This window comes from Bos javanicus, chromosome 24, assembly GCF_032452875.1.
Source record: "Bos javanicus breed banteng chromosome 24, ARS-OSU_banteng_1.0, whole genome shotgun sequence".
In the NCBI taxonomy this organism is placed as follows: domain Eukaryota; kingdom Metazoa; phylum Chordata; class Mammalia; order Artiodactyla; family Bovidae; genus Bos; species Bos javanicus.
In genome coordinates this window covers 56,682,576-56,707,407 of record NC_083891.1, presented here as the reverse complement: position 1 = coordinate 56,707,407, position 24,832 = coordinate 56,682,576, and the positions used below count along the sequence as shown (strand labels likewise).

At 46.9% G+C, this 24,832-nt stretch overlaps 1 protein-coding gene across 2 annotated transcripts in view; it reads right to left on the bottom strand.

The window, feature by feature from the left end:
• Positions 1–425: 425 nt before the first annotated feature.
• ONECUT2 (one cut homeobox 2) overlaps positions 426–24,832 on the bottom strand; it is a 57,091-nt gene continuing 32,684 nt past the window's right edge. Inside the window, exons 2-3 of one of the 2 annotated variants that reach the window (XR_009733338.1) lie at positions 10,183–12,649; positions 426–5,179 (exon numbers count right to left, since the gene is read on the bottom strand). Coding sequence is in view for 1 of the 2 variants with exons in the window: in XM_061400302.1 (XP_061256286.1) it covers positions 12,363–12,649 (287 nt within the window). In the remaining variant the exon portion in view is untranslated. Of the gene's footprint in view, positions 12,650–24,832 lie in introns of both variants that reach the window. The other variant, XM_061400302.1, reaches the window with a different exon arrangement.

Below are 24,832 nucleotides of genomic sequence, written 5' to 3'. Positions count from 1 at the left end.
CTTTCCTGTAAGAACTGGGGTCTGCCTTCATGCCGGCGTGTGCTTAAGGCCAAGGGATGTCAGAGAACTGTTGGGGTCCAGAGAGTGAGGTTAGAAAGTTTGGACCCAGCTCTCTTCAAAGCTGATAGTTAAGCAGATCTTGAGGAAATGGCAACCCACTCCAGTGCGCTGGCCTGGAGAATTCCATGGACAGAGGAGCCTGGTGGGCTGCAGTCCACAGGGTTGCAAAGAGGTGGACACGCCTGAGCAACGAACACTCTCACATTCACGTGCCCTAGAGCCAAACTCTACCTTCCAGCCCATGACCTTCCTTTCCCAGGCCAGGCCCACATGTCCCCAAGAGAGCAGGAGGGAAACCCAGGCCCAGGTGAGGCACTTCCATAGTTCTGTGTCTTCAAGGAAAAGGACATCCACTGGCACAAGCATTGAGTAAAAACCCTTTAATAACAAAATAACATTCACGATGTAGCTACTTCAGTTGTCTGGAAAACTCAGCTTACACTTGATTCAACATATCACTTTCCACAAAGTTTTTTTTTTTTTTTAAAAAAAAGGACATAAAATGGCATAACAAAATATACCTCGAGTTTCATAAGACAAGTCTTCTTGGCAAATCCTAGTTAATAAGCCAGACCCATGCGTCTCTCATAATAAAAACTGTTGGGCACACTCATGTCTCAGACACTCCTCTGTTTACTTCGGATTAAAATACATTTGAATTTCGTAGATTCTACAACACCTGCTTTGAGAGGATTCGTGTATGGGTTTGTGAGGGTGAGGAGAACTTGACTGAAACATCCATTTGGTTTTACGGCGGAAGAACATAGAAAGCTTTCTGGAAGATTAAACACGATTACAATCATAAATGGTCAACAAAAATCGACTTAAAATTCTTGTATCCATTCCTGTCTTTGGCAGATTAATAAGGGAAGAAATCAAGACTATCTATTACAAAGCTTTCATTATCACGATCTACTTTATAAGGCCAAATAAAATGTTTCTTGGCATTATTAATGAAAGCGCATTTTCAGTATATTCTCATGGATGGTCATATCAATGTGCTACCGTGGGTGATTTCCAACATTTTGCAGAGCGGGCTGCGGCCTTCCCACTGCTGTTTCCTAAGCTGCACTCCTATGCAAAACAAAGTGTGCTTGGCAACTGATTTGGTTTTATGTCAAGCATGTTGACTGGAGGAATAGGTATGAAACTTGAGAATGGGCCTCGGGACCCAAAATAAGAAAGAACGAGTTTGCCCAATCCACTGCAAGTGAAAATACTTTTTGAGATATATAGGGGCCTCAGATAATTAGGGAGTTTATACAAAGAAGGTTTTACTAAACTAGGTTTCAAAACTTCTTATACCCGCTTTAGGATAGATGCAACATTGTTGGGCAGAAAAGAGTAAGCTAGAACCATCTCTCACTCTAGGGAGGAAAATCCATGATATGGGTGCACAGGTGAAGCTTTTAGGAATGGCCATCTATCTTTGCCCCCCAAAAACTGGAACAGCTGGTGGCATTGTCCAGGAAAAGGGACAGAGAACCCAGAGAACAATGAATGATACTGACGCCATCTGAACTGCCCTGACAGAATACTCCAGTCTTCTTCTAGGAAATCGAGCACGAAGTGGCCATCCCCAAGCAAAGACCCAGGAGAGGCGAGTCCTGGGTCGATCTGCATCTCCATACAGGTGGCCAGTTATGTCTGAGGTCAGGAGCAGAAAGTCAAAAGGACTCTCTTGTGGGAACTTAAGATGCAGAGCTGTTTTTCAGTGCTCGTTTCCAAGCTCCTCTCGCATGGCGTGAGATAATGGGTTATGAGAATCTGGGGGATGCGAGGTGGCGAGCTCAGACTCGGAACGACCCTTCTCCTCGCACGTGAACTCGATTGAGTCTGACTCGGTTTGAAATCCCAACAGAGGTCAAGGTATTCTCGAGGTGAGACAGCTCCCAATAAAACCAATATTACCACTGTCTGAGGCTGAACTGTGTACATTTTCACAGTTTAATGTATACACAACCGTTCCACAACCGCTAATGAACAATTTGGCGCCCATGCATACATAAAGTCCATTGAACCAAAGGGGAAGATCTAGTTCAAAATGAAAAACGTTGCTATTTAAGACCACAATGCATCACACTGCTAAATTTTTAGCCTCATGCATAAAATTATAGCACTGATTGGCAGTTGCTAATTATAATACTACACTGTTAACACAGAACAATTAATTGTTCAGACCAAGTAGCACAAATGTAGAAAATAATAAATTTTTTTTTCAACAGAGCAAATGAACACAGATTGTTTCTTCAGCAAAATATGAAACTGTAAACTTTGGGCTCATTCTGCAACTTTCCCCAATCCAGAATAAATAAAATTCAAAGGGGGGGGCGGTGAAAACCATACATTTTTTTTTAAGCTCACCTTTTCGTCTATTACAAAAGCACAACCTAAAACGTATAAAGCTTTTTTTTTTTCTTTTTTCTTTTTTTAAATCACAGTTACCAAAAGAAACAGTGAATAATTTATTACATACGCTATAATAACATTACTCTAAACACTATTATCTATGAGGTATATCTGAGAAAATTCGGTAAGGAATTGCGCGGTCTGCATTGCCAACATGCCCAGGTTCATATTAAAGCTTTGGAACCGTGAAGAACTAGAAAAGGGAGAAGAACAGGGGAGGCAGAGGAGAGACAGAGAAAGAACCTTTGGTATTAGTACAAATCTCGTTGTTTGCAGGGTTGCATTGCAAAGCACCACAGTACAATAAGCCCACCAATTTACTGTATGGAGGCCCAGTGGAAGCTGAGGTATTCACAGGAAGGATTAAAAAAAAGCACAGAGAAGTCCAGACTGGCTAAATCGTTGCTTTGGTTCAAGCAAGGCACTCGTCCCGTGGTTACATCACACTTTGCAAGTGAAGCATGAGGCTGAGGGGGGAATTGCTGAGGAAGGGTCTGCCAACCGGGGCTGTTTTCTGTGTTCAGGCTGCCATCCGTCTCCCTGCACTCCCTCTTCTAGGGGCTTGGTGGTCAGAAGGCTGGGGAAGGCGGTGTTGGCTTACAGAGTACTTCGCTGCTCAACCACCAGATCATCTTGGTCTGGGAGAACACCTGTCTCCCGGGTATTCGGAGAATGCTACTTCAATAGGAATTTGGGAAGAAAACCAAAGCAATTTGCTATCTGAAAGTCAGGCCTTACACCTTTGCCTGGTATGGGGGGACAGATGGTGCTTGGAGCCTGTTTGGACCGGAAAGAAGATTCACATGGGTCAGTACGCTGTTTGGAAACTACAGGAAGGGATAACTGAGTGTTATCTTCAAGTCTGTCAGTCTAGCTTCTAATTTCCTCTACTAGCTATACTCACATCCATGCGTGGATTGGAGGAATTGACTGGTCTTTTCCCTCCTTAGCTTCTTTGTGTAAATGGTCATTTAAAAAGCTGAAAGAGAACTACGTTAGTTGAAATGCAAAACACTAGTATCCAATAAACAACCAGACTGGAGGCTGATCTTCACATATGTCTGAAACTCATTTGGTCAACAGTTGAGAATGATTTCACCTTGCTCATGTACAAATCACTCTGGTGACTGAATCTTAGTGGTGAATTAATCAGTTAATTGACTCAAAAGAAACTTAAGACCAATTCACTTCATGAGTAAGAAGGGAAAAGAGAAGTAACTTTAAGCACTTGTTTCCTAAACTGGCAAATTGATTCCTCTGAAATTTTGTGGTCATCTTTTTTTCCTAATGAGTAATGTTTCAGCATCCGATGATACATGGCTTAAACTTCTCTCATAAGTACAGAGGTGCCCTCGAAACGATGTATTGTGTCAAGAGGAAAAGGGAAAAGCTGAACAGCTTAAATGTCACACGTATAAATGGTGATCGAATTCCCCTGACAAATACTGACAAATGCAAATTTTATGCATTTTTTATTTTTATGCAAATAAAAATATGCATAACAATTCAACTCAGCAGACCAAGAATGAATTTTCTCTTCTCACTGAATCAGAAGCTTGTCTCTACAACACTCTGGAGGCAGGAGGTTCAACAGTGATCTCAATGGAACAGCGTGTACTTCCAGGGCAAAAACCCCTCTGTGAGCTCTAATAGATCAAGGCTAACCACATTTACAAGCAACTGATCTCATGTGACTTTATGTTGAGATTCTAGCTAGACAGATACCAAAATACCTGTTCCTATTTCTACCGGGTAAAAATGTCCATGACAAGCTCCAAGCCCTCCTCCTCTTGCCAACGTGTGGCCCGTCTCAGGCAGAGGCGCTCGAGGCGTGAACACAGTAGTGACCCAGAGGCTTGACTGGGCTTTGCCTCTGGGTCAGTTACTTGCGTCGGGTAACTATTTCACTCCTCTGGGCCTCCAGGGGCTGGACTAAAAACTTCTTAAGGTCCCTTCCAGCTCTACCGTCCAATGATTAGGATTCTTATTATTGGAAATCTCAACTGTGGCAGCTCCAAAGCAGGGCACAGAGGTCGTGGCTGGGACCGAAGGCCACTTTCAACCAGGCTTCTTCATCAATCTGGAATTTCAGGACCCAGTGACGGCAACATCTGAACACGCATCCTGAACACGTGGGCGGGACAGCGAACGCATGAAGAAAAACACAGAAAACATCCCTTTCCCGATCAGCAGCCACTGTCGCATAGATTAACTATTTCTTTGGGGTATCTGAGCTGTGGCCATACATGCCATACGTCAGAGAGAAGAGTTAAAATTATAAAAGAGCACAAGCAAAATGCAGACCGCACAGAGAAAGAAATCTTTGGTATCTTTGGTGTCATCAACACGATTAAAATTACAAATGGAAAAAGTCAGTGAGGTAGCCTTCTTTGGTTCTCACTAGAAATAGAAAGTTTTTCCTTTTTTTTTTCTTTTTTCTGCTTTTTTTTTTTTCCTTTTTTGTTTGTTGTTTTACACACACACAGAGTTCATTCTTGGAAGCAGCTAGTGTAAGGGTTTCTTTTTGCTGTTCTGATTTTTTTTTTTAATTTATTATTCCAGTTTCTGTACAGAAGTCCCGAAATCCAGGCTGGTGAAGCAGGGTCTCAGCATGCGTTTTCTGAATGCACAGGTTCGGGTTGAATAGTCATTGCTTGTCCACAAACTTTGCTCTGTTGTCCGTCTGACAGCAAACAAACTGCAGTGCTTTCTGTTGTTTTAAATAAAAAATATAAACTATATCGTGCACCTTTTGCAGATGCTGAATAAGTTAAATAAATAAGTTACAATATGAAGGCTCTGAGGGCCCCAATAATTAAAAGGTGAAGTTCGCTTGGTACCAGGTGGGGCTGCGAACTTAAATAATTTAATCACTGTTACTTAAACTATTTTCAAAGTTAATTCAAGAAAGAAAAATACCTCAATTGTTTTTTTTGTAACCTGTATTTCTTCCCTGTCTGTAACAGAATTTCTCTGCTTTATAAAGCAGACCTTCAAGGGGATTCTAAAAGGGATTGCGCATCTCTGATGCACCGTTGGTTTAGGTTCTGATAAATAAGCACAAAGAGTAAAATCAGAGTAAGGAAAGATTAAGTAATTATCAAAATCCTATACATTCAGTGTGCTAAAAACTAATTTAAATAAATTAATTACATTAGTGGTACTTAGCTTGTTGGGTTATAACCCAAAGAGATAACGGGAAAAAAAAAAGGTTTCTTTGTCTTCATTTTTCAATGGACAAAACGTATAGCCTCGTTCCACAGTCTAAATGAAAATAAAGCAGAAAATTATAACCTCTGAACTTTCTCACATTCAAAAAGACCATTTAAATGTGACAAGCATGAAAAAAAAATCACCATGTCCCTCCCTCTAGCTGACACAGCCCCCCCACGACCACATCACCATTTTCTCAACCCTGGAAACCAGAGCCCACTTTTTTCTTTATTAGTTCGTACTTTGCTACTTTTTCCTTCCTTTTCCTTTTTTCTGGGGGTGTGTGTTCTTTTTTCAGGTCTTTGGATTTAGCTTTAGTTAATGAAAGATCCAGAATAAAGCTATTCAACCGAAGTCATCAAGCATGTGTGTCATTCTTACACAGATGATTAAATAAAATGCAAGGTTTCTTGAAAGCTGAGTTTACCTTGGATGTGACCAAATGAGTGGAATTCCAAGTGTAGGGAATGAAGATGCTGGAATGTTCCCCCCCCACCCCGCATTTTGGTTTTCAATGTTACAATAAATAATAAAAACAGTGTACACTGTGGAAGTACCACATATATGTCAAACGACCATTGAAAACGTATTTATTGTGACAGGGACAGTATGTCTGGATGTACGGAGGTGTCTGTGCAGTGTGGACACTCACAGGCCATGGGTGTTGCTATAAGATGCCTTTGAGAATACATGGTGAAAGAGGCATCTAAATCTGTATACACTCAAGCTGAAGACGGTACAAGGATTAGGCAAATGTGTCTACCAAGGTTTATGCGGTGGGAAATATCTCTGCTAAGGCTGGAGCAGAGTGGAAGACTTCTGTGGAATGAACAGATCTGTAGCCATGTGTGTTTTTCCTCCATTAAAAGGGAATGAACTGGTTAATTCCAGGCAACTAAACTCAACACCAGTAAGGAAAGCTTAGGCTCCAGCTTTCACTTGCCTCTGGCTGTCAGAGCCTTTTTGGTATCTGAGAACAGGAAGACTTCCGGTCCCCGTGGGGTTCACGGAACAGCCCATCAGCCTCAACTGTAAGTTCAGGGCCTACCTAAGGGAGGCTCTATGTCATTTTAATACATTAAAAAATTTTTATAACCAATTCTGAGACTTTCTAAAACAAATAAACCAACCCTCCCTCCCCTTGGCCCTTGGAAAGAAAAAAAAAATCATAGGTAGAAAATAGGCAATGGGACAGCCATATTTAAAGCCAACGTCATTAACTAGGTAAGATTTATACAGTGAACTCGGTACACTTGCTTCTTTTAGTAAGGATTTTGTGGCCTTATTTGAAAACTAGAATCTGCTGTTGCTGTAGAGGCGACTTGGTCTTTGCTAAATGTATAAAAGCTCTCCAATCTTACAAGTAAACATCAGAACGTTATAGGCAAACCAACTGTATCCCTTTTCTGTCTACCACGTTTCACTTGCTCTTACTGTAGGCTAACTAGTCTGAACCAAAAGGCATTGGCAGCAGCAACAAAAAAAAAATCAGCTCTGATTGGTTAGGAATCGTGACAGTTACTGTCACAGTACTTGGGTTTGGGCTTTGGGGTCAACCTTGCTTGACCACATGGATCATCTTTTTCTCTACTTTTTAATATACTCCATTATTCTTCAATAAGACTGGAACCCAGCCTGCTCTTTTTCTATTTTTAAGAAATTCCTACTTCTACTATACAACCTCCTGAAAATCAGAGTTCACCACAAAGGTATATTGTCACGATGCTTCAGGAACAGCAATCAACGGACATGTCTATAATTCTACCAGCACTTTCAAAACTGGGAAAGCATTCCCCTGCACCCAGGTGGCAGTCATATCTTTCAAAAAGCCGTTTAACGTTAATATATCAGCATGAATAGGTGGACACCCAGCATAAAGAAAAATGGCTGACCATCTAAAAGGCATTTATGTTTGGCTCTGAAATACATTGTCTGACTTAACAAAAATGTGCGTGTGTGTGTATCAGATTTACTCCTAATTTTGATTTTATTTTAGCTAGAGATGAAAATAAGCTTGAATTTCCAGAGCCCTCAGGAAAAGAGACCCTGCAGAGGTGATTTCTCCCAAGTGTCAGGGCACCTGCCTTATTCCCACCTGTACTGCTAAGTGTTACAACCTACATGCTATTTTACATTTTGGAAAGGCCTTTAAATATTGTGGATGAGTTTTTATTGTTGTTGCTGTTTTCTTTTTTTTTTTTTTTAAGAAATATATTGGCTCTTTTTAAAATAAAAGTTTCCTGGAATAAAAGAACTACATCCTCAGAACAAAAATCACATTGAAAACAAAAACGGAGGCAAACCTATTTCCCCAAAGAAATAAAGAATTTTCCAGCCAATAGCTTTTGGATTTCCATTGTCTCAAGAATGTGAATTTGGTTTGGAACTGTCCCTTCACTCTGCCCTGCCCTTTTCATTGCTAATGCCTGGAATTTTTCTTGGATTGAGGAAATGGATCCTAAACTATAACTAAGTCCAAAGAGTTTTTTTTTCTAAAATTGGTAACCTAAGTTTTTAAATGCTTGAGGAAAGACATAGTGGGTCAAATTCCATTATAATTCAGTTTGCAGGGTTTTTTCTTCTTTCTTTCACATTTTTAACAAATTGAAATTCTGTAGGACTTAACTTGTCAATACACAAATATATAGACACACACATGTATTTATATATGTACGTAAATAATTTTTCAGAAGCAAGCACTTCTCTCTGGTATGGCATTATTTGCTATGAGACATTTATCAAAACCCCGGAGGGAAGTTCTTGCCTTTTTTTTACATTATGATATCTCCCTGTGGTCCCCAGGAACACTGAGGGTATATGTGTCTACACTTGGTTGGACCAGGGTTGAAATCTCAGGCCACGAAGGCAGCCTCTTTCAGTGTAGACATCTTCAGAGGACACCAGAGACCCAAATGCTGAGACTGGCATGCCAAAGAATCACTAACCAAACCAAGCAGGCTTCGCTCCTCAGCCCAGTCTCGGGAAGAACAAGCATTTCCATTGGCCATGAGTCACAAAGATTCATTAAGAAATGCCCAAGTTGAAATTTGCTTTTATCAACCCAATAGGAGCACTCCCCTGTTGAAATATGCTCTTTTCTTGGTCATTTGACAAAGGAGACATGGAGAATGAGCAAGAGACAAAGCAACACAGGGCAAAGTCAAGGAACATCCCCGGGTAGGATGATTATAAAAGCCACGGAAAGTTACTTTCTTTTCGTGGCTCCAGGCTGCTGCCTCTGCAAAGGGAGACTGATGTGGAGGGGGCAAGGGGCTGGCACCACAGACAACAGGTCTTCCAAGCAAGAATCGGGGATCCTCCCTACTCCTTGCCTTGTGTTTGCTCTCCAGGACTGAGACACCCCTACCCCCAACACCACTGCCTCACCCCAGTGCCAGCCGTGGCTGCACACGGGCTTGTCTAAACAAATCGGTCATTACCACCCTGAGGAAACCTGGTGAACCCACTGCAGCAGGAGCTGGACTTCTGCAAGAAGTCCCTTCGGTGGATCTACTCATTGAGGGGCATCTCGAACACCCCGATGGGACAGGGCTCCTGAAGAAGACGTGTCTGGGCTGGCCTCATCTCTGTAACTGGTGGGAACGGACCACTGAGCTTCCCCAGCAGTTAGAGAAGACGAATACCCACCTCCCTGGCCGTGGTGGATGGACGTCACTCACCACCCTGATCATGGCTGAGACAGAGAACAGAGATGACTCGAAATACAAATAACACTCATTTGTCCCATGGACCCATTTATCAACACGTTAAAACGTTGAAATGCTTGAACTTGACTTTCAACCTTTCCCAGGAATTTTCACAGAAATCAGAATACTCTAAATCATCCACACTCTGGGATGGCATGAGAAATGAGCAAAGCTCTGAACTGAGTACTTAAGTGATGAAGCACTTGACAAAAACAAGACGTGAATTTGAACAGCAATAACTTTGGGTTATCACCAATGTCAAGTTGAATCTATATATGTATTCATATATTATATATATCTCTTTCTTTAGAAATGCAACTTTACAGCTGATTTTTTAAAAAGCTAATAGAAAAGTAGAAACTGACAATCATTTTTACATGTCTCCCCCCACCCCCAAATGAAGCCCTGTTAGGATGTAGCAATCACATGAAGATGAGGCTTGTCAATTCCTCTACAAATTCTTTGGTTCTGTGGCTCGGGAGAGGATGCGTCCCCAAGACCCCTACTCCTGACCCTCACTCTCCTTCCCTCCCTTGATGATGAGACTCTGAACACAGAAGGAACCAAGAGTAAGGGAGGGTTAAGCAAAGAACATTCAAGTGACAGTAAGATTCCCCACGCTCTGCTGAGCAGAGAGAACTGCTCAGTACCCCCAACATCTTAAAGTGGAGTTCCATGGAATCTTCTGAGAGATTCCATGTTGGGTAGAAAGCCATAAAACAAAATGATAGGCAAACAATAAAATCAAATAAATGACCCTTTCCTCTCGTTGCTCAGAAACAAAATTGATTACCTTTACACACAGATCAATGGCGCTATTAGTATTTAAGCCAGGCAAGAGGGGATAATGAACTGAAGCAAAGGTGTGAGAAATCCTCATCTTTGGTATTGTAGCTGTTGAGGTTTCTGTTGCTCTGTTCCGTGTTCTTTTGAAAAACTGCATAGGCACAAATTAAAGACAATCTTCACCTTTAAGATTACCGCGTGAGTCATCGGATGGAGCAGCAGCCACGGAGGCTCTTCCTTATTTCTCTTCCTGTCTCAAACCCTTTTTAAAAATCTGCTTCCAAAAAATGTCCCAAGAGGTCCGTTCGAACACAGTGTGTCTCGATGTTTTTTGTTTCTGTTTTTTTTTTTTCCTTTCTGGCGTGCTTCCATCTTGGTGGTGGTGGATTTTCATGGATGTCCGTTTTTCTTTATTCATTTCAATGGGACAGTTTTGTTTGTTGCAGAAGTAGGTGCAGAAAAAGTTTCTTTGGTTTCGATTAAGTAATTCATAAAAAAAGTCAGTCTCAAGTGTCTGTAAAGCATCACTGCAGCGTTTGGCTTGCTCTGAACACCCCTGTGGTGCCCACCTGGGGCCATTCACTGGTAAATATGCACATGGTGACTGTCGCAATCTCCTGGGGTCCTGTGGGCCCTCCTCCACTTGCTGTGGGAAGGTGACAGCCAGGAACCGGAAAGCCACTTGCTCGGTGGCTTGGCTAACATCCTTGGCGTAGCCGGTCCAGTTGGCCCAGGGATGAGCCAAATGCGAGCGCTGAAAGCCATTTGGAGTTGCACAGGTTTTCTGACTTCTAAAAGTAATCACAGTATTTTTTTCAGGCTAGAAAATGGCAAGTAATAAATGTCTTTGGTTCGCAGTATTCTGCTTCTTTGGTGTGCTGTGTTTTTCTCCAGATTTATTCAGCTGTTCTGCTAGGATGATTCAATAATGAAAGAGATTCAGGACTAGATGATGTTATGAGCAACATGTTCGGTGGTTTGAATTCTTTTTTCCCCTTGCTAGGAAACACTGAAAACATCCCTGTTGATGGGGTGGACAAGGGAACAACCCAACTCTGAAAGCGTGAGGCTGTATTATGTGGTGGTCATAATGCACAATAGGAGGAACCAGGTGATGGATAACCAAGAAGGATACATTTATGATCTAAAAAAATCTAGATCTTTTAAAATGCTGCATTTGCTCCGTATACCATAACAGTTAAATTGGCCTCCTGAGTGTGCGTTTTCATTACGTACAAACAGAATTTGTAGCAAACTGCAAAATGTGCTTGAAGCCATATTCCCAATGATTCCCTCTTGACTTCCCAATTGGTGTCTTGAAAATCCAGATGCAGTGAATCCAGAACCTTCCTCACTTGTCTATTTATCTTCGTTGTGCTTGATACTTGGCGCTCAAGTGAACTGACTTGGTTTGTTTTATTTTTTGATGGATCCAAGACCATGTGAGATTTCCAGGAGGTAAGGAAAAGAAACCTGTAAACTGGATCAACTTAAAGCTTTCTAAACCATTCAATGAAAACGATGCCTGAGTTGGGAAAAAACAGGTTCTTGGATTTTTTTTTGTTTTTGTTTTTAAACTTCCATATTTAAAACTTGTGCTCAGTAATTGTCATTCGGATGGTTTTTTATGTTATGGCTGTGAATGTTGGTGAACTACGGTTTGATGAAGCTAAGCACTTGGAAAGCAAATGAGGTCATTCTTGTTGCTAGATTCTTCTCTTACTGTAGCATCTTGGGAACTCAAACTCAAGAGTCCTTATACAAGCCAGAGTCCTACTATTAACTCATGGGAACGCTGACTGCAAGAGGCTGACAGAACCCAAACTGGGATGCTGACATTCTAAGCAATCCTGATTGGCTGACCCTACGCTGGAATTGACTTGCTCTAGGACGGCCCCATTTGGGTTCCTGGGGTGCTTAGCACGCTCGCTCAGAGGACAATGTCCGGTTCAAAGAGATTAGTTTTCAGCTTGCATGTGGATTCCATAGCCATTAAAAACAAACGAACAAAAAAGAACACCTGGCCTATGATTACAGCTAGAATAGAAAAGTTTCAAGAGAATTGTGCTTTCAAATCACCAGTGAAGGGCCCCAGCTAAGAATCCGGTGTCTCTTTCCTCTGCGTTTTCTTTGGGTATCGGTTGTCCTCGTCGGGAGGCGACTTGTGCCCAGCTGAGAGTCCTTCCGTCACGCTTTGGTGCAAGTGCCGGAGGTGGATGAGGCGCCGCCCGCGCTCAGGTCGTCCTGCCACTTCTCCAGGCTGCGGCGCCGGGCGTTCATGAAGAAGTTGCTGACGGTCGTGAGCTCCAGGCCCAGCTGCTGGGAAATGGTGATCTGCATCTCTTTGGACGGACGCTTGTTCTCCTTGAAGATGGCGAAGAGCGTTCGGCGTTGGAGGTCGGTGAACACCAGGCGGGATTTCTTCTGGGAATTGTTCCTGTCCTTGCTGGGCTCTTGCTCTTTGCGTTTGCACGCTGGAAGGGGGAGAGAAAGAGCAGAGAGTCAGGGTGAGGCTGAGACCCGGTCCTCCCCCTGAGCTGATGCACCAAGGAACAGGGGCAGACTCGCAGAGGGGATGTAGACCGTTAAACTTTATTCTGCGAATTGCCTGGCTGTCAGTAACCAGCCTTCCCAGTTCATCTCTGCGTGATGGAGGGCATCCGTTAGTGGGGGGACGGAGAGAGGAGAAAAGAACAGAGCTGTTCTACACACTCGGGTTTTTGAACCAAACGCCTGTTGCTTTCTCTTTCACCCCTGACCCCCCACCCCCACCCCCTTAAAACTCTTCATCTGTGAAATCAGGTATTCTGAAGAAAAGGACCCCTTCCCCGGGGGGAAGCCTGGTTACCCAGTTCCTCTTTCACAGTCTCCCTCTAGAACTGCTGAGAGCTGAGCCACAGCGACTTTCTGGAGTCAAAACTTAAAAGTGGTGTCATTTCTCGAAATCAAACCTTCAACCCACATGACTCAAAAAGTTGTGAACAGAATGAAAGGAGTGATGGCATCATCCCAACCCCAAATCCCCTTCCTCTAGACTTTAGAAAAAATTAAAAAAAAAAAAAAAACATAAAATCAAACAGGGAGGGGAAGTCCATGAAAAAGTTGGTTTAACCAGTTGTAATTTGGCTGGTCTGATGTGAAGCCAGTACATGAAGACCAGGGCTGAGGTTGGCAGAAGAACCCACATTTACAGAGGATCAGATTAGAGCCCTAGATATGTGAATAAGTAGATGGAGAGTGTCTGATTCAGTAGCTAGGTCTCCATACCTGGGCTGCCAGCACACTTTAATATGTGTTGCTGCCTCGCCTTACCCTACACGTTCCTGGAAGGCGGGCATCAGGTCTGTGTGATGCTCCCAACTGGCTCTTTTTGGAACCGCGGATATAACTGAATGCCTGGGATACTGAGGACAAGTGGTGTCTTGACTCTTTCAGGAATGTGCACATTTCACAGACAGAGTGGGTCCCAGAAAAGTAACCTCTAAGGGCTAGTACAGTGCATACAAGTCACAGATTTAAACACGAGAACACGCGCTAAAATCACTGAACAGAAACCTCAGCTCATCCAAGGTTTTTGTGTAGCCTCAAGAGCCGACTCATTGGAAAAGACTGATGCTGGGAAAGATTGACGGCAAAAGCTGAAGAGGGTGGCAGAGGATGAGATGGTTAGATTAGACGGCATCACCGACTCAACGGATGTGAGTCTGAGCAAACTCTGGGAGAAAGTGAAGAACAGGGAAGCTTGGCGTGCTGCAGTCCATGGGGTCGCAAAGAGTCGGACAGAACTTAGTCTGTCTGAACAACAACAGACACAGCTAATCCAGGAAAGGCAAGGAGGGAGCAGAAGTCTAGCTTTGAGCATCCTTCCCTGAATCAACTCCTACTGGACATTCTGGCCCCAGCTGAGCTCTCCTTGTACTCTTCTGACGTTCCCCCAAGGCGAGCTGTCTGGAGTACTGTCTGGAAGCCTTTTCAGACTTCTCAAAGCCCTGATTTGTGAGTCTTGCTTCTGAGCTTTGGGTCAGGCCATTCTTCTCTCTGCATTCTGCAAGGAGAATGAGCTGTAGTGGGGCTGCTGCGGTGTGAGTATCAGGGGAACATCCTTCAAACGGCGGGGTCTTAGGATTTAACCTGAGGACCAACACTCACAGGAAAGATATTCTGGAAGCTGAACTCCCCCCGACCCAACTGGCCAGCCTCCCTGTCAGATGCCATCAGCCATAAAGGGATCACTCCTAAAACAAGTAAGAAGCTGTGAAAAAGGGCAGGGGCAGGAGAGCCTTCCGTAAAACTGCTGGGCGACGTCAGCTCTACTAAACCCTCTCCTCCTGACTTTTCCTTCTCTTACTTCCACAAGTAATCGTGTTACCTTTGAGAATTAAACATAACACACATATGAAAGTGAAAGGCGCTCAGTTGTGACTCTTTGTGACTCCATGGATACACAGTCCATGGAATTCTCCAGGCCAAAATCCTGGAGTGGGTAGCCTTTCCCTTCTCCAGAGGATGTTCCCCACCCAGAGATGGAACTCAGCTCTCCTGCATTGCAGGCGGATTCTTTACTAGCTGAGCCACCAGGAAAGCCCACATATACACACCTATAAGAAACAATTTGTTTCATTCCAAACCCCGATCTCTTGGAAAGCTTGGATTCTCTCAGATACAGGGCACTTGCCCTGCAATGGGAACTCAGAAAGGGCTGAAACAGCTTACAGTTACTCTTCTCCCATAGGAACTTCCCAGTTAAGATTTCTTCTTTGATTATCCCTGGGAGGTCACACTTTTGCTGGGTTTTGGATATTTACTTTAACTGCGTTGGTAAACTTACTCTCTCTAGTGCAATCCTCTACAACCGTGCTTCTCAAGTTCAGAGTGGGGACTTCCCTGGTGGTCCAGTGGTTAAGAACCCACCTGCCAATGCAGGGGACGTGGGTTCGATCCCTGGTCCAGAAGTTTCCATATGCTACAAGTCAACTAAGCCTGTGTGCCACAGCTACTGAAGCCCACACGCCCTAGAGCCTGTGCTCCACACCAAGAGACGCCGCCTCAGTGAGAAGCCTGCACGTCGCAACTAGAGAAAGCCTGCCTGCAGCAATGAAGACCCAGCGCAGCCTAAATACATAGATACTAAAAAACAAAGCTTAATTGCTCAGGGATTATCTGGAAAGCTTGTTCAAACGCAGGATCTGAGGCGGTCAACCTGGGTGGGGCCCAACATTTCTAATGAGCTCCCAGGTGATGTGGCTGGTCCATATCCTGCTCCTGCTTGACCACGTCCAGTCTTGATTCACGAACCTAACATTCCAGGTTCCTGTGCAATATTGTTCTTTACATCGGCCTTGACTTTCACCATCAGACACACCTCCACGACGTCACTTCCGCTTTGTCCCTGCCACTTCCTTCTCTCTGGAGCTGTGAGGAGTTGCCCTCCGCTCTTCCCCAGCAGCACACTGGACACCTGCCAACCCTAGGGGCTCGCTTTCCAGTGTCGTGTCTTTTTGCTTTTTCACACTGCTCATGGGGTTCTCGCAGCAAGAATACTGGAGTGGTTGGCATTCCCTCCTCCAGCGGACCACGTTCTGTCAGAACTCCCCACCGTGACCCGTCCATGTTGGCTGGCCCTACACGGTATGGCTCATAGCTTCACTGAGTCACACAAACCACTTCACCAGGACAAGGCTGTGACCCATGAAGGGGAACAAGGATCTGTCTGGCTCCCAGAGTCTCAGAGGAGCACCCTGATGGAATGAAATGTTCGGGAGCCCAACACCTGGATTCTAATCTGGGCTCCTTTACCTCCAAGACTTGGCATCTCGGTAAATGACATAACCTCCCAGTGCCTGTCTTCCTCATCAGCATAATGGAAGGAAGATGCTCACCTCTGTAGAGGCTTCCATGAGGCAAAGTGTGCGCATGCCACCTCCCCTCTGGCTGGATTACCCCAGGAATCCCAAGGTAGGTAAGTGGAAGAATTATTCTTACTTTAAAATGAAATAAGTGGAGACCTGAGGGTGTAAGTGACTGAGCTAAGGTCACATTCCAGGCTGGCTGCAGGCCCAGGGCAGGCGTCCAGCCCTTGGATCTCCCCATCTTCGTCCTCTACAGAGATGGCACTCATGCCCCTGGCCCCTTAAAGAGAATCTATCTGCAGGGCAGCCCCGGGGGTCTGTCCCCATTAATCCTGACTCTCACTATGTGGGGTAGGGTTCTGGAATCTGAGCTTTCACAAACCTCTGAGGGTGCTTCTGAGACATGAGAGCCTGTGTGCTTGACCCCACAGCCAATTCAGGTTCCCAGATTGCTGTTCTCACCCCAGCCTCCCGGGACACAGGTGCCAAGCCCACATTTGGAAGATTCTGAGTAAACAGTGATGTGGGGAAACCGCCTGATAATAAGATCTGGCCACATAGATTCTGCCAACATCGGCTGAGACCCTCAGTCAATTCATTCTCTTTGGGTTAATCACACAGTCCTCAGCCTTCATACCAGTATTGATTATTCTTCAGATAATGCTTTATTGGTGCCTTAAAAAAACCCATTAAGAAACTGAAGTGTAGTTAATTTACAATGTTGTGCCAGTTTTAGGTATACAGAAAAGTGATTCAGTTACACACACACACACACACACACACACATTCTTTTTCAGATTTGTCCATTATAGGCTATTACAAGATATTGGATCTAGTTCCCTATGCTGTCCAGTAGGTCCCTGTTCTTTATTTTATATAAAGCAGTGTGTATATGTTAATCCCAAACTCCTAACTTAACTCTCCTTCCCCTTTCCCTGTTAACCCCTTTGGCAACCATAAGTTTGCTTTCTGTGTCTGTGAATGTATTTTTGTTTGTAAATAAGTTCACCTGTATCGATTTTTAGATTCCACATATAAGTAACATCAAATATTTCTCTTTCTCTGACTGACTTCACTTAATATGATAATCTCTAGGTCCACCCCATGTTGCTGCAAATGACACTGTTTCGTTCTTTTTTATGGCTGAGTAGCATTCCACTGTGTGTGTAAATGCACATTATGTGTGGCACATGTACACACACACACACGTGCATCTCACATCTTTACCCATTAATCAGCTGATGGACGTTTGCATTGTCTCCACATCTCGGCTATGGTGAGCAGTGTTGCTGTGAGCACTGGAGGTGCATCTATCTTTTCAAATTACAGTTCCTCTGGGTATATGCCCAGGCGTGGGATTGCACGGTCACATGGTAACTCTATTTTTAGTTTTTTAAGGAACCTCTATACTGTTCTCCATCACAGATGCACTAATTTACACCCCCACCAACAGTGTGGTAGGGTTCCCTTTTTCCCACGCCCGCTCTAGCATTTACTACTTGTATTAACAGACTTTCTAATGGTGGTCATTCTGACTGGTGTGGGGTGTATTTGTGCTTTTAAGAGGGTACTTAGGCAGTGCTGATGCTGGTCCAAGTTGGCCTGTCAGGTTATATTTGAAGATATATCCATATACGAGTTAAGAGACAAAATGTTAAAAGTTTAACGTTCAGCAGCCTGCAGAGAAAGAACAGATCAACACATCCTGTATATTCCTTCCCAAGAGCTTCCCAAAGCCAACAGATCTGATACCAACGAATGCCAAGCTGCAGCTTGTGGTTTGACAATGCACGGCAAGTCCAAAAGCCCAAAAGAATGAGGCAGCAAATACGTAACATGCCCAAAGTCCGGACACTTGGCAGCTGCCACCCCATGATTCCTACAAAAGCAGTTGGTCAGGAGCTGAAGGAAGGTACAAAAAGAGGGCAAACATCTGCTATGCGAGTCTAAGAAAAAGCAGACAGATCAAACGACATCTGGGAGTTCGCATGAAGGCAGGAACCTTAGAATTTCTCAGACAAGATGTACAGTCAGCTATGCCCAGGGGCACAGTCAAGAGTGTCAACGGTTTTGGTGTGAGAACATTGCATGCTACAGTCAAATACCCATCTCACAACAGCTCGGGAAATGCCAAGTAGCTCCCGACAGCCCAGGAACATGTGCTGGAAACCCAACAGACGGTGCTCATCAGCCGTGTGGATGAGCTGAGCTCCTCCCACTCGAGGTAAGCTCTGCTCCCAGAGGATGGGAGGTTAGCTCGGACTCCTGCCGGCGCTGGGGTCTGCTTCTTCTCCTCCCACTTCCAGGAGAGAAGGGAGGGCGTGCCATGGGGCCGTGTGTGTGTGTGTGTGTGTGTGTGTGTCTGTGTCTGTGTGTGTGTGTATTGCCGGATGGGAGGAGGGAGTCATTCCCCAGCCATTCCCCATCTTCCTTCCTCTTGGGAAGTGGTCCCCAAGAGGGCCATGGAAGTTAGAGCTCACGTCTACGGCAAAGACAGGAGAAGTCATTTGCGTGCAACGAGGCTGTCTACTGGGGCTACAGAGCTTTTCCTCCCCTTCTGGGGCAGGAACAGTATCAGCTCAGATGGATAACACTACCTGTCTTTTGTGGCCCACGACCTGGGACCAGCAGATTACAGAGATGGAGGCATCTGTGTTCAACAACAGAGGTGACAGCTACTGCCTAAGACAAGTGGACAAAAGTTTCAGACTACCGGGCTCACAGGGTGAAATAAGAAGAGGGGAAGCGCTGGTTTGAGGCTGAAGCCCTCTAAGATCCCTGAGATGCCCATTCACCTGTTGGCTGGTGGCCACCCTTCAGAGGGGCAGAACCTGACAAAGAAAGTTCATCTCCAAGCCCGTGCCACTTCCCTGGAGCGGATCTTCCTACACCAGGAGCGAGAGAACTTCCACCACTGGCCCTTTCTCCCTGTGTCCCCCCAACGGGGCCAGGCCACTCCTGGGTATCCTCAGGGGCTCAGCTGTCCTCCGGCAGCCAGGGCAGCTGGCCACAGCGCCGTCCAACACTTGCACACGGGCAGCCAGGCACGTGGCAAGGCTGTACAGCCAGAAGTCATTCCCATCAGGAGGGGATTCAAAGGGAGGCGGGATAGGGTGAGGGACAGCATCAGAGACTCAACAAAACATGCAGGAGGCGCGACAAGTGAGACTCATCGCCATGGGCTTGCCTTTCATGCACAGCCGGGTAGGGCACTCCCCCTAACCCCCACCCCGCCGGCCACAAAGGGCAGAGACCATGTCGTTCCTCTGACGGAAAAGGCTCATTCTCACCCATCACTGATCTTCCTTACTGGGACAGAGGTCTCTGGTATTTGCATGCCGTGAGTGAGAAAGTTCAGTGACTTTAGGGCACATGATGCGAGGAGCCGACTCATTTGAAAAGACCCGATGCCGGGAAAGACTGAGGGCGGGAGAAGGGGACGACAGAGGGTGAGGCGGTTGGATGGCATCACCGACTCAACAGACATGGGTTTGAGCAAGCTCCGGGAGATGGTGATGGACAGGGAAGCCTGGTGGGCTGCAGTCCACGGGGTCGCAAAGAGTCGGACATGACCTAGCACCTGAATGACAAAATGAACGTCGGGGCTGACACGTAGGCCTGGAAGCCCCTTTCCCGCGGCTCTGAGTCCCGAGGGGCCAGCAGCGGCCCTGCTCTGCCAGTTCTGCTCGCTTTGGAGCTGAGACCACCCCACTCCCCAACCCGCCCCACGCCACGGGGATTCTGCCCCAAGAATGCAGGTCCCTGCTGAGAAAAGTGCGGGACAGCCTCCCGTCTGTTTCTGGGGAACCCGTCCCACGATCCGCTGCAGAATCATGAGCACCAGAAGGGTCCCGTGGACTCCGGCCTAATTGCCCCCGTTGGCAGAAAGGAAAGTGTTTCACGGAAATGAATAACAGGCCTACGACTTGAAACAAAAAGACGCTGTAGGTTTGCTTTTCTGGAGGCCACGGACACGGGGAGAAGGCTGAAACGGCTGCGGTCAGGGCAGGTCCTGCCCCGCCTGAGTCCGGAGCTCTGCCGGTCCCAGCCGGGTGGCTGGGGCATGGCCACTGCGCCTCCTTCCCCCTCCCGGGAACTGGACCGAAACAACTGCCGTCTGTCCATCCTCCTGACGATGTGCCTTCCGCCTGCCTCTCCCTCCGCCTGGTGCTGTCTTACGTTATCTTCCCAAATGCAAACGCGGTCTTTCTCCCTGACTTCTCAAGGGGTCCAAAGAATTAAGGACGTCGTCAGCCATTCCCTCCAAGCTGTTACCACACACAGCCCTTTCCTCCTCTCGAGTCCCGTGGTGGGCAGGTGCCTCTTGGGGGATACTTACCCTACCTGCCCTAGTGGGAAATGGAATCGGGATGTCTCTTCCCTTCCAGTCTAGAAGCTTCAGTCTTGTTAACCCTTTGGACCACCTCGCAGGGGTCAGGAACTGTCTGCTGGCGAAGGCGGTCTGAGCAGGCACCACACGGGAGTTAGTGGGGTCACTGTGGGTACCATGCGGTCTCTGGGGTCCGGAAACATCAGCCTCCCAACGCTTGTGCTCTTAGCTCACATCTTTTAGATTTTTTATTTTTTTCTTTTTTTGAAATTAATTTTTATTAGAGTTGTTTTAAATGTTGTGTTTCTGCTGTACAGCCAAGTGAATCAACCATATATATATATATATATACATATACACACGAATGTGTGTGTGTGCGCGTGCGTGCACACGTCCAAAAAATCCCCTCCCTTTTGGACTTCCTCCCCATTCAGTCATTACAGAGACTGAGCAGAGCTCCCTGAGCTGTAAGGCTTGTTCTCATTAGTTATCTGTTTTATACCTAGCATCTAAGGGCTTCCCTGATGGCTCAGTGGGTTAAGAATCCACCTGCAATGCAGGAGACATAGGAGATGCAGGTTTGATCCCTGAGTTGGGAAGATCCCCTGGAGGAGGAAATGGCAACCCACTCCAGTATTCTTGTCTGAAAAATCCCATGGACTGAGGAGGCTGGTGGGCTATAGTCCAAGGGTTGCAATGCGTGTGTGTATATATATATGTGTGTGTGTGTGTGTCCAAAAAATCCTGTTTTGGACTTCCTTCCCATTCAGTCACCACAGAGACTGAGTAGAGTTCCCTGAGCTGTAAGGCTTGTTCTCATTAGTTATCTGTTTGATGTGTAGTATCTACAGTGTGGATATGTCAATCCCAATCTCCCAATTCTCCACTCCCCATTTTAAACTCCCATCTTTCCTGCTTCCTCTCCGCATGCTGGCTTCTTCTCATGAGCTCTCTGGCCCATCCCAGTCCTCCAGGAACCCAGCAGCCCTTTCCAGCTCGGCCTCCCCTCCTGCCCCGTGCCCCCTCCTCCAGGCTGCACTCCCCTCTCCCCTCACTGCCCAGCATCATCTCCCATGTCAACCAGCTGGCCTGGGAGTCCTGTGGAGGTAGACCTTTCCTTCCAACCCTCTTCCCTGGAAACCACAAACACACAAAACAAAGAGAGGTCCTTGCAGAGGCCTGGGCTGGCAGGGGTGGTGGTGAGGGGGCCATGCCTCCACAAAGCAGAGGAACTGTGGCCCCACCGGCATAGCATGATGCCTGGAGACGCTCAAGGATGGTCAGTGGAGAGCCACCCCTTGCCCCGCACAGTACCCAGAAGACACACTGGCCTCAGATGCAGGCAGAGGAGACTCCTTCTTGGTGTGGTTTCTGCCCCCGGCTGGCTGATGCTGAAGGCGGCCTGCCTCAGCTTAATCAGGTCAGTGGAAGGCTTAACCCCTGCCAGACTGACTGCATCCCCCCTGGGAAGAGGGCCACTGAAATCCTGCTTCAAAGTCATCCTGCGCAACAGCCCCGGTACAAACAAGAAACAGCTCTGAGGGCAGGTGTGGCGAGGAGGGAGCAGGGCAACTGCGGCTTCTAGGAAGCAGGGGCAGGCCCTGGGGGAAGCAAGGCAGCCCAGCAGCGGGACCAAGGCAGGCAAACTGCGAAACTGGCTCCCCTTCTTCCCCGCCACCATCCTGGCCTCCTGCCGCCACTCTGCAGGGCCTCCCCGCACGAGATGGAGTGGCTCTGCTCTTTCTGGATCTGGGCTGGTCTGGCGATTTGCTCTGGCCAGCAGAAGGGACAGCCTACACCTCCAGAAGCCGGGTGACTTGTTCACGCTCCCAGAGCGCTGGATGTCACGTGACAAGCCCAGGCCAGCCTGGGTCCGCCCACCCCAGCCGCCGACTGCAGCGGACCCAGCAGAGACCACCCGAGCATGGCCTTGAACAGCAGAACTGCCCAGCTGACCCATGGACTCCTGAGCAGAAATAAACGTCCATGGCTGTATGCCACCGGTTCTGTGGTTCTGTGGCAGGTGGCATCCCTGTGGCTACACAGAGCTGATAACGAAGCAAAGAACAACTGTCGCCTTCCTGCCCAGGCTGTGAGTGAATGCAGGGTGAAAAAAAACCTCGGCCTGAAGTCCAAGACCTGGTCGCCAATTTTACGTTGGCCACTTATCAGCTGCATGACCTGGAGCCTCCGTTTCCTCATCTGTAAAATGGGGACGGATACTAGTGCAAACCCTTCAGACATCAAGGGGTAGTTCAATGCTTGGTGCACAGTCGGCAGTCCGTAAATATCCTTCCTTGCTTCACAGCTGCTGCTGCTGCTGCTGCTAAGTCGCTTCAGTCATGTCCGACTCTGTGCGACCCCAGAGATGGCAGCCCACCAGGCTCCCCCATCCCTGGGATTCTCCAGGCAAGAATACTGGAGTGGGTTGCCATTTCCTTCTCTAATGCGTGAAAGTGAAAAGTGAAAGTGAAGTCACTCAGTCGTGTTTGACTCCTAGCGACTCCATGGACTGCAGCCTACCAGGCTCCTCCGTCCATGGGATTTGCCAGGTAAGAGTACTGGAGTGGGTTGCCATTGCCTTCTCTCCTTGCTTCACAGAGAAAGAAGAAAAAAGGGTGGGGCGGGGTAAGAAAGTGAAGTTAAGAATTTAGAGGCTGAAATGATTTGCCAAGACTTGATCAATTGTAGATGAACTGTCCAGAGGTCTTATGGCAAATAAAAAGTTAAAGAGTTTTGTCTTCCTGGTGGAAGTTGCCTCAGAGCCAGCTCCCAGACTCCTAGGAAAGGTAAGACTGTGACGTGTTTTTACATACGTGTCCAGGATCCTGATAGCTTTGGGACCCCTGGTGTTTCCTAGCATCACTAACTTATGTCCAAATACATTCTACACGTGATGGGTATTGTGAGCCCCTGATAAATAACACAGTCGCGCTCTATTCTCCCCGCATTCAGTAAATACTTGCCCTGAACAGTTCAATGTGATCTTGCTGGGGCACTGGGTGGGGGTGGGGCTGGAAGCCATCAGGGTGTGCATTTGACAGAGCAGTCACTTGACCCCCCAGGATACGGGTTTGAAAATAGTGCCCAAGGAAGATGTCTCCAGCTTTCATCTGGAGAGCCTGAAGCCGCTCTCCTCCAAGGGCTCGTGCAGAGAGGGGGCCTCACTGTCTCCAGCAGGGAGGGCACACACACAGGGGCTGTCAACCGAGGTGATCGACTGGGTGATGCAGAAGTCCATTACAGAGGGAGGTCATGTCTGTACCTCCAGCCTCATTCCGAGAAACCTACGGGGTTTTGAGGTCAGAGCAAGGGAAATCAACTCCCTTACTTCTCTGTGTTGCTGTCAGGATGGGAGGAGGGATGGTTGTCCAGGAAGGCCCCTGTTCCTCAGGAGTTAATCTGCACGCTCAAGAGCTTTTGAAATAATAACAGCATGCCTTGCATTCAAATAAGGAAGCAAGAATAGAAGAGTTACGCACTCTGATAGTACATATTTAATGATCGGGAAGTCGTAATGCTGATAAACCGTAGCAATGCGGGCTCCTCCAGCCAACGGGATAGGTCCTGGCACATGGCTACAGGGATCAGCAGAGGTGGGGTGTGACGCCCAGGCCCGGGCTCAGGGTGGCCCGGCGCGCTGATCAGTCCCTGGGGAGGCGGGAGGGCTTGATGCAGGGGAAGGGACTGCCAAGGACAAGATCTCTTCATCATTTATCTTGTGCTAAGATTTGGAAATTATAAATACTTTGCAGTTCAATGCTTTGCAGTTTTCCCTGCTTCTCTGTGACTCCGAACCTTATCATCAAAGGCCACCTTGGTCTAGATGACCATAGAGCAAGTAGGGTAAACTTGACCCCCAAGAGCTAAATTCCAACTCCTCTCTCATTTCTCCAAACGTCCCTGGCCAGAGTCAGGGGGAAACTTAAACCCGGCTTTGTCTCCGGGCTGGGAGCTGACTTTCCTCACAGACTGGCTGCCCATCCACATGGGCAGCAGACCCAGGGGCACCCAGGCCAGTGTCCACTTCGGTGGCCAAGGGCAGAGAAAGGGGTGTTGCGCTTCCCAAACCGACTTGGGGTCATTCTTGGTCGCTGGGGTTTTATCCCTCCTTTTGCTCCCTTCTAACTGGCCTTCCTTGGTGAGAAAAACTCCTAAACCATTTGACACATCATCCTCAGCAGCCAAGGCACTCTGAACCAAACACCACGTGCCAGGGAGCAAGCTGCTGCCTGGCTTATTATCTGAGCAAATATTACTGGCAGGAGATGCTGGAGCAGGAGGGAGAGAGGAGAGAGAAAAGAGACGAGGGAGGGAAAGGGGGGGGGGGGAACCACGTGTGTGTGAACACGCACCCTTCATTCTGAAGACCCTGGAAGGGGTCTGGCCCCCAAGTGCAGAGAAACCAGGAGCCCTGGGAAGCCTACCATTGCCTGGAATGTTTGAACCCCACCTGGGGCTTCACCTATGACCTGGGC